Source organism: Cibotium barometz, chromosome 17 (genome assembly GCF_041138505.1).
Source record: "Cibotium barometz isolate CiBa-2024 chromosome 17, ASM4113850v1, whole genome shotgun sequence".
NCBI lineage: Eukaryota > Viridiplantae > Streptophyta > Polypodiopsida > Cyatheales > Cibotiaceae > Cibotium > Cibotium barometz.
In genome coordinates, this window is record NC_141062.1 from 45,838,506 (window position 1) to 45,848,047 (window position 9,542).

A 9,542-nucleotide genomic window follows, 5' to 3' on the forward strand; every position below is an offset into this window, starting at 1 on the left:
AATGAGAGTATGTTTACTAGCCAAAAAACTTGACTTGAGAACATGGATAAAAAATAGTGATTTAAGAACATGGATAAAAAATAGTGAGCTTTCATAAGCACAAAAAAGTGTGAAATCAGATCCATCCCTAATTTCATGCCTGGATATGCCCAAGAAATTAAAAAATAAGATAGTCAAGGCCATTTAGAGCATCTCATTAAAATTCTCTGAATTTTGAGGGGGGCCTCCTTAAAACACAAGCAATCAGTGAGCTTAGTGGTAGAGTTCATGCCCCTCAATGAGAAGAACCAAGATTCAAATCCAACTTCTAAGAATTTCTAAGAAGGGTGAGATCCCTTTGTAGGAAGGAGAACTATACAAATTATACGCATTAAAATGGTGGAATAAAAAGCAGCCATTGAAACAAATACTTTAAGCGGGATTATATCGCTAATATCGTGCTTCGGCAGGGGTTCCCTAACCAATGTGCTATGGTCCATATCATCACCAATAAGGCTTTAAGAAGTCATGAACTTACACATCCAACGGCATTTTTTTCATTGCACCCAGCCTACTGGGTAAATTGTCCCACCTGAATCATTATTTCCATCTGCCTTGCCTTAAATTATGGGACAGAGCCGTTTAGAGTTAGTTTCACAATGGTTTAAGATACAATCCATATGCTTCACCTTTGTGCTCCACGTGCTTGCCTCTAGGAAGCTCTCATTAACTGGATGTTTTGCTGTATCCTAGCAGCAGTGGCCAAATGCTAACATAATCATCTCATCTTGGATAGGGTTTTGGTGCCATCTCCCCCACACCAGACACACGCTACGAAAATCCACACTAGGTGGCAGAAGTCCTTCTGATGACCTCTAAATTTTTTACTCCTCGTTATTACAGCATGGCATAGCTTTTACTTCTGAGTTCGCAGCAGAACAGACATTGCCATTCACCCAACCTGGCAAGCTGGCACCAACTTAAAAATTCTTTAAGCACGCTCCGTCAATGTTGCATTGCATAGACTTATCAAACACCACAAGAACTACATTGTGAGAACAAAATAAGCCCATGTCCATAAAATTGACAATATTAATTGACTAAAAAAGAATCCGTTCAGATAAGTGAACAAAGGTGGCAGCTTCCATGACATTTTTAGTATTCAAAAAGTCAAAACCCTTACTGCACATTGTTATATGATTAAAACACAAGCTGTGGCATATCAAGACACTACAATTTATTCTCCCGTGCTTCTAAAAACAAAGAACACCCTACCAATTGTCAAAGTCATAGCATGTGCAATGAATGTGTCAAAGAACCCTAGTAAAAACATTGCAAACATAAACCAGCACGTTCTCTTCAGGCTGTAACAACAGCTGGAATGCTTCCTTGCTTCTGCAGCGGAGCTGGAGCTGGAGCTGGAGCTGGAGCTGCGGCTGCTGCTGCTGCTGCTGCTGCTGCTGCTGCTGCTGGAGCAGGTTTGGCATCAGAGCCCTCAGCACCTGGTGCAGCAGCAGGAGGTGCTGGTGGTGGGGCTTTCATATGAGCTGGTGGATTGTGCTTGAGCTTCACCAAGACCTGCCTCATGCGTGTAAGATCTGTTGCCTTCCCTGGTTTGGGACCATGATTGATTACGACAGAGGGTTTCTTCTTATCTTTGTTACCACGGGACCTGATCTCCATGGAGGGCAGCTCATGAGGGATAAGCTCCCCAACAGCCTTCCAGTAATGCTTGTCCGCAGTAGCATGAAAATTCTCAAGATTTTCAAGAAAAACCTGAAAAAAGGAGAGAGAAGGGGATGGAAGATTAATCAACATGTCAACCAAACTGTTCAGACATGGCTGCACCTGCACAAAATATTTGAGTGTCTTGGTGCAGCCAGCAGATCCCATAAACATGCAACCATTACATGCTATATCAAACATGATCAAGTTGCTCTCCTAAACCGTGATTTCAGTAGCATCCTCCTATGCTAAAAAAATGCCAACCACTTCCAAGGAATGCAATGCTATGACTGAAATTACAGGTTAAAAAACTAATTTCCATCCAAATAATCCTGCATAAAGATGACATACATTGTGCTCCTGTAACTCAAACTTCATAGAAAGCATGAACTTCCATTGAGAATGCATTACAGTTCTAAAAAACATTACTGACTTGCAAAGGCAAGGGAAAAAAAAGGCACTTAACCCTGACAGGATTAAAAGCAGGAATTGCCTGCATACCTTCTCTTTATCCCGATTGTTCTTTTTATTGGTCTCACAATGTGTTCTCCGCTTCTCATAAAACTCATCCTTGAAAGCATCTGCCGCATCAATGATCTGAGACAGTTTCTCACGCTCATTTCTGGCTTTCTCCTCCAAATGGATAGCATTCTTGCTGCACAAACATTCAAATGACCGATCGTATAAGTATATGCTGATAACCTTCACAAGTAAAGTCCTAACTCCATTCAAATAGCTTGTTGTGGTCCTTTAATTCAATCAGTTTATGGAATAAAATAACAAAGCACAAACAAGAAATGAAATGTAATCGTGTGTGTGTTGTGTAGTGGTGCAGACGTGTGTGTGTTGTGTAGTGGTGCAGACACTCAACTCTACTGAGTGATGACTTCGGTTTGAAACCAGACTATTCCACGTATACCAAGTTCTACACATCTACACACAAGACCCATTCACACTCCTTTGTATTCCCAGTACTTCTTCCTTGTCTTTCTTTGCTTTATCCTTTCACACATCGTTGGATGGCAAGGAGGCAAGGATCAGAATATTCCACTAAAAGAGTGCACAGAGCGGAAGCAAAGTGGCACTAGAGTGTGCTGAATAGAGAATGCAAGAGAGAGAGAGAGAGATATGGAGCAATCTATGCTGAATATACTGAAGCAAAACAGTCCCAAGCAAGAGACACTAGAAGTCTCATAAGTGAGGGAGCAAAATATGTACAAAACTGAATGAGAAATGAGAGGCCAGTACCACCTATTTATAGGTGAGGTATGCTGGCCGACTAGGACAGAATGCTGGCCGACTGGTAAAATACCAAAACAGGTGGGAAAAATCCCAAAAAAAATATGGGAAAAAGGGGTGGCCAGCCCATCAAGGGCCATACAAAAGGGACCAAATGGGCACCAAAAATGAGCAGAAATTGGGGAGGAATGTGCTAACACCCCCTCTTAGCACCAGATGCTGAACAAACTCCGAGAAGCCGAAGATGAGGAGCCAAGGAAGCCTGAGAAACCGGCTTGGTGAACAAATCTGCAGCATTCTCCACTGAAGGACAATACTCCAAACGCAAATCTCCAGCAAAAACCAGTTCACGAACATAGTGATACTGTATCTCAATGTGTTTCGTACAAGCATGAAACACAGGGTTCTTAGCGATGGCGATGCAACTCTGATTGTCACACCAACGAAAAGTAGATCCAGTAGGAGGACAGCCGAGCTCCACCAATAATCTCCGCAACCATATCGCCTCACATGCAACATAACAAACCGCACAGTACTCCGCTTCTGTAGAGAAAAGCGCCACAGTAGGCTGCTTTTTACTGCTCCACGAAATGGCTCCAGACCTGAGTGTAAAAACACAACCAGTGCTCGAACGCCAAGTATCTCGATCTCCAGCCCAATCTGAATCAGACCATCCAACAAGAGTGCATCCTTGGCCATAGAAGATGCCAAAGTCCAAAGTGCCACGCAAATACCGAAGAACTTTGACAGCACACCGCCAATGCTGCTAACGGGGTTTGGATGAGAAAGAACTCAATAAAGACTGCGAAACATATGTCCAATCGGGAGTAGGTCAACCAAACCAAACAACCGACGAGAACCCGATAATGTCCTTGATCAATCCCTGGAGAAGCATCAAGTAGAGAAAGCTTCTCATTAACATCCATAGGAGAAGATATTGGTATGCACCCAGTCATCTGAAATCTGTCGAGAATCTCCCGTGTGTGCTTCTGCTGAGAGGAGAAAATGCCCTTCAAGGTTTGCCAAATCTCAAAGCCGAGAAAATAATGCAGAAGGCCAAGATCCATCATCTCTAACTCTGTCTCCAAAGCATCCATGACAGAACGGATCCTAACAGAATAAGAACCTGTAAAGATGAGGTCATCAACATAGACCACAATGATAACAATCAACCCCCTCTCAAGAAGGATATAAAGGTTCGAATCTGCATGAGAACGACGTAGGCCGAGCTTCTAAAAAAACTCCTCAATCCGCTAGTACCAAGCCCGCGGAGCTTGCTTCAGACCATATAAAGCCTTCTTCAATCTGCTGGTACCAAGCCCGCAGAGCCTGCTTCAGACCATTAAAGCCTTCTTCAGCCGGTACACCTGATCCTGTTTGCCTAGAACAACAAATCCCAACGGCTGATCAACATAAACCTCCTATGTAAGCTCTCCATTCCAGAAAACCGACTTGACATCCATCTAGAAAACGGGCCATCTATGATGACATGCAAGAGTAAGAACGGTGCGAATGGTAGTCATCCGAGCCGTCGGAGCGAAGGTCTCATCGAAGTCGACTCCATGGCGCTGAGCATAACCCTTGGCAACCAACCTCGCCTTGTGCTTGTCCAAGCTACCATCAGCTCAAAACTTCGATTTGAAGATCCAACGCACACCCATCACCTTACGCTGCAGTGACCTAGGCACCAAAATCCAAGTGCCATTCCATTCGATAGCATCTAGCTTTGCCTGCATAGCACGACGCCAAGGCTCATGTGAAGAGCCTCATCCACAGAAGTGAGATCAAAAGGACCATTAAGAGGACATAAGAGCATAATTAACAAACATGTTGCCCTCATAAATTTGTTTCCCTGTAGCTCTGGAAGAACGCCGGAGAGAACCCACGCAGAGGAGCAGAAGGAAGCTCACGTAACCCAGAATCACAAACTATCTAATAATAGCATCCAGGCATGGATCTGCTCGAACTCATTGGAGGAGGAGTAGAGTAATCATCATACCATGGAAAGCCTCATATGGAGTTTTATCGAGAAGAGCAACAATAGGAGACTTGTTCTGAATGTAGACAACAATGGAAGCCACCTCAGCCCAAAAACGTCGAGGTGATGAAGAATGCTCAAGCATAGCACGGGCCATCTCCATAATGGTCCTATTCTTCCTCTCTGCAACTCCATTCTCTGTGATGGAGTATATGATGTAGTAAGCTGTCTCCGAATGCCATGTGTTTTGCAATATTGATGAAACTCCAAGGATATGAACTCACCCCCTCCGTCAATCCTAAGAGCCTTGATCGAACGACCAGTCACCTATTTATAGGTGAGGTATGCTGGCCGACTAGGATAGAGAATGCTGGCCAACTGGAGCATGTGTGCTGGCCGACTGGTAAAATACCAAAACAGGTGGGAAAAATCCCAAAAAAATATGGGAAAAAGGGGTGGCCAGCCCACAATCAAGGGCCATACAAAAGGGACCAAATGGGCACCAAAAATGAGCAAAAACTAGGGATGAATGTGCTAACATCCACACATACCAAGTTGGACACACGACCCATTCACATTCGAGCCGACACCCAACTTTGGTAGGGCAATTCCTCTCCGGAAATCCGCCAGACAGAGTTTTTAGTGGGTGCGCCTGAGGGCAAGTCCCACAGTACCTGGGCTCCTCCGGGAGTACTCCGTCGCTGTCGTGCCCCGCTCGTGGGTCTCCCAAGGTAATGCCTTAAGGGAGTAGCGAAACCGTCTCTGATACTGGAGACAATGAAGCTAATGACAAAAGCCTTTCTCTGTTCAAGTCTCAAAACAAATGACCCATTCACACTCCTTTAAAATCCCAGTACTTGTTGCTACTCATGCCTTCTATTTCTTTTCTTTATCCATTCACTACATGTTTCCATTGTCTTTACAAAAACAATCAGAGTCTTACGGTCCAACACAGTAGAGATGACAATCCTTGAAGGATTTACAGCTTCCATTCTCTTCACAGTTGCTTCCATGCTTTATACAAGAAACCTACATTCAGATCTAAAACTACTTCCCTTTCTCTTGATATGAGACATTACTCAGACACATCAAATTGCAACTGCTTCCATCCCTTCATAAAAACCCTATCATATGTCTGCTCCCTTTAGATTTGACATTCTCTTAAAATTAAAACCCAAGCAGATCCATCCGTTCTCTATAGATATAATCCTACTCAGAACAACATCAGATTTGAAAATGCTTCGAGAAACCCTACTCTAAACCACGAATGTAGAGAGCGCAGACAAGCAGCTGCACACACGAACCCTTACTCCATCATTCTGAACCATAACAAGCAGGGAGAACGAAAAGAAAACAGGCACATAAGCTGCAAACCCTAAATGCAAGAAAAACACATACCGTTTCCATTCTCGCAGGATGAAGCCTTCTTCAGCCTGCATTTCTTCAGGGGGAGGAAGGACGGCGCCGTTGAGGGAGCCGCCGGATGGAGGGTAACCATAAAGGGAGTCGACCTCACCATGCCCGAAACCCTCTCCAAGAGGGAAACCCTCACCATGGCCGAAACCCTTGCCGTTGGAGTCGACGGAAGGGGAGAACTCATCAGCAGGGATGAACTCAGGCTGGAGTCGGGATTCGAAGGACTGGCCGAAGGGGGAGGACATGGCGGGGGACTGGCTATCGCCTAGATCGTCATCGAACGCGCTCCGATAAGGCGGGGGCACCTCCACCCCGAGATCATCGAAGCCGCCATTGCTGCTACCGCCTTCCTTGGGGGCATTGTACTCGTCTTCTTCTACTTCTCCCAGATCTTTGGACTCCTCCGGAGTGTACTGATCTTCGCCATAGCCCTCTTCTGGCATGCGGAATGAGTCGAACCTCTGCGAGGGTAGCCTCGGATCGAAACCCATGTACCCATCACTGTCGAAGGGACGAGAGTTCGCCCCGCCGTGCAGATCGTCTCCTCCCCCAACGTAGGCGTCGAAGCTCTCCATAGCTCGCTAGGGCTTCTGATCTGTTGGAATTTTCTGATGTGCTCGGATCTGGAAATGGTTTCTTCTTGTCCAGGCTATGGCAAACTCAGAGAGGTGGAGAGATTATTTTAGGAGTGGAAGACAAACTGTTCACTTCAATGATTTAACTGCTCACTTATTTAAATGAACCCAAGGCGTTTAAGCTTGGCCGGTGAGAACAATAGCCCAACCATAGTTGGTTTCTGACAACATCGCGCCCGTTTTTTTGAGCATTTTGGTCGTAAAATACTTACAAAATTTAAAATGCCTGTCAAAAATTACACTAGTTTACAAAAAAACTTGCTATACTTCACCGAACCTATCAATTTTCAAGGGTGCCCACCAAAAATCATGCCCTCAAGTGGGAACAATAGCCCAATGGCACAGCCTACTCGAAGAAGCAAGGACGTGAGTTCAAAACAAACCCCTCCTCTATAGTAAAAGGGTGTACGAAAAACAACAACTTTGTCGGGGTGGAAGGGTGTACAAATAACAACTTCATCAAGGGGGGAGTGAGGAGGGGGCGAGGAGGGGGGATTTCATGGCTCATGGAGGGGGGGGTCTCTCTCCATCCCCCGACCACCATCCTATTTTTACGATGATGTGTTGAAATTCAAGGAACACATGTGTACATGAACTTAGAGAAGGAGCAATTTTGCCGGCTTGCTCGTCTGCAAGTTTCGAATGTATTTAAAAAGACTATTTATATATACAATATGGATCTAGATAAGCAGCTCCCTTGATGGGCAAGATAAGCAACGCTTCCAAGCTAAATCCATGGCTGGGAAGCTTTTTTTTTAAGAGAAATAGTTTAAATATTAGTTATAAGGCCGAAGGAGGTTACACAACAATGCAAACATCAGTACCCTCACAACTTAGGACTTGCTTTAACTAGGGGTACCAAAATTGTAATGCACATGCCCACTCAGATAGGGCCCTACTATAACTGTAAAGAGAGTCTCATTGCCCCTAGAAACAACTAACAATGTATACATCTCGAATTGAAGATACTTAATATAGTCCCATCAAAAGAAACCACAATCTGAATTGTTCCACCAAAGGAGGATTCATAAATCTCAAGGGAGAAGGGGGATCAGCTGAGCCGTTACAGTGAGAGTTGTGTAACATTTGTATATGCCATGACATGAGAGACCCTACTCAAGAACCAATTGACACCATGCAAACCCCCCCAATGTGATGCAAGGACTAGTGTCAAATGCCATGTGGGCATGTCCAAAATGAGTGATTTTTTGGCGAGCTTCATTAGGTGAGCTTTTTTGCAAATAGAAGAAAATAGCGAGCAAGGGGTGGTTTATGACTTGTGGTGTGGCAGAACATTTCCTAGCCATATATCAAAATGCAAAGAGTGGCTTTTCGCTTTGGCTTCGGATATGTCCATGACAATGGAGAGTAGTTTCAATCGCTATTTAGTCATAGTAGTCCCCCCACATTAATTACTTTTATTTGATCATAGTACTCTCATGTCAATTGATATTGTTACTAGGTTAAGTCCTTGCAAATTGGGTTGTTTTGGCAGGGAAATAATGCACTCCCAAAGATAGACAGAGAAGCAGGGCAATTGATCTCACTTGCGCTATTTAATGCTAAATCCAACTTGATAGGGGAATCCAATCAACAATGTCCATTTCAGAGAACAAAAGTGGCCGGTATGTACATGCGAGGAGATGCTGAGCAATCTATGCATCTTTACAAGTCAATATCTCAATCTTGGTCCAAATCTTGTACCAAATTTTAGGAGTTTTGATGGTTAGCATCTTAATGCAATGTTATTTCTTGTAGGTGGTTACTTAGCACTTTCATATATGAGAGTGACACAGTCATTGACATCTTTGCTAGACGTGGGGAGTTGGGACGTCAAAGCAAAGACATGCAATCATATTGGCATTGAGAAGGACAATTACATTGTTGACAAGCTCTCCTCTTAGACATTCATCAACTTGATGGGTCATCTTAGTAGTTTTACTTCTAGTGGTGTATGACATGTTCTAAGGAAAACATGAACTTAATATTTTCTTTTGCCGTGTATAGCATTGTGGGAGAGAGAGAATGCTTTAAATAATGTCTTTGTTCTTTGTTCAATTTGTAAAAAAAGCTTTGTCTTGTTGCTCTCACTTCATCTTATTTATGATTATATGTATGTGCTTCCACTTTCTCGTTGCTCGTATGCATGTTTGGTGGGAAGAGTCTGGGTGTCATAGGTCATCTCTTGCAATGCACTAATACATGTCGTCTCTTGCAATGCACTAATCGCATGATATTACCAACTGTTTTGAACAAATACAATCTTATCGCCTCTATTTGGGGTTGGTGGAAAATAGTGGTGTCACTTGACAACATATTGGTGGATATGTATATTAAATGTGGTGCCCTTGCAAAGGAGCATCTGAGAAGGAAATATTTGGTGTGTCGCCCGCTATATTGGAGAACCAAAAGGTGTTCCTTTTTCCCCTCATGCTATCCATTTTCCTCCTACAGATCTACCTATTAATGGGTTACATGCATGCTTTGTTGAATTATTGCAAGGTAGATGAGTTTCTGGAGAGAGTGAATGCACCAAACCTCTCATACGATGGCATTCCATGTGTGTCACT

At 43.8% G+C, this 9,542-nt stretch overlaps 1 protein-coding gene across 1 annotated transcript; it reads right to left on the reverse strand.

Annotated features, from left to right (window-relative positions):
* Positions 1-1,029: 1,029 nt before the first annotated feature.
* On the reverse strand, positions 1,030-7,049 carry LOC147630070 (clathrin light chain 1-like). The gene is made up of 3 exons (XM_086811694.1): positions 6,320-7,049; positions 2,206-2,359; positions 1,030-1,755 (listed from the first exon to the last, which is right to left on the reverse strand). The coding sequence occupies exons 1-3, from the start codon at positions 6,910-6,912 to the stop codon at positions 1,339-1,341; spliced, it is 1,164 nt and encodes a 387-aa protein (XP_086667820.1). The 5' UTR covers positions 6,913-7,049; the 3' UTR covers positions 1,030-1,338.
* Between the last annotated feature and the right edge of the window lie 2,493 nt (positions 7,050-9,542).

Bases quoted from the DNA above. Each gene is read 5' to 3' on its own strand.
- LOC147630070 (XM_086811694.1), bottom strand. From the start codon at position 6,912: ATGGAGAGCTTCGACGCCTACGTTGGGGGAGGAGACGATCTGCACGGC. The intron at 2,360-6,319 runs GTATGTGTTTTT...ATGTTTGTGCAG, and splicing joins ATCCTGCGAGAATGGAAACG to CAAGAATGCTATCCATTTGG. The intron at 1,756-2,205 runs GTATGCAGGCAA...TCCTTTTTTCAG, and splicing joins ACAATCGGGATAAAGAGAAG to GTTTTTCTTGAAAATCTTGA.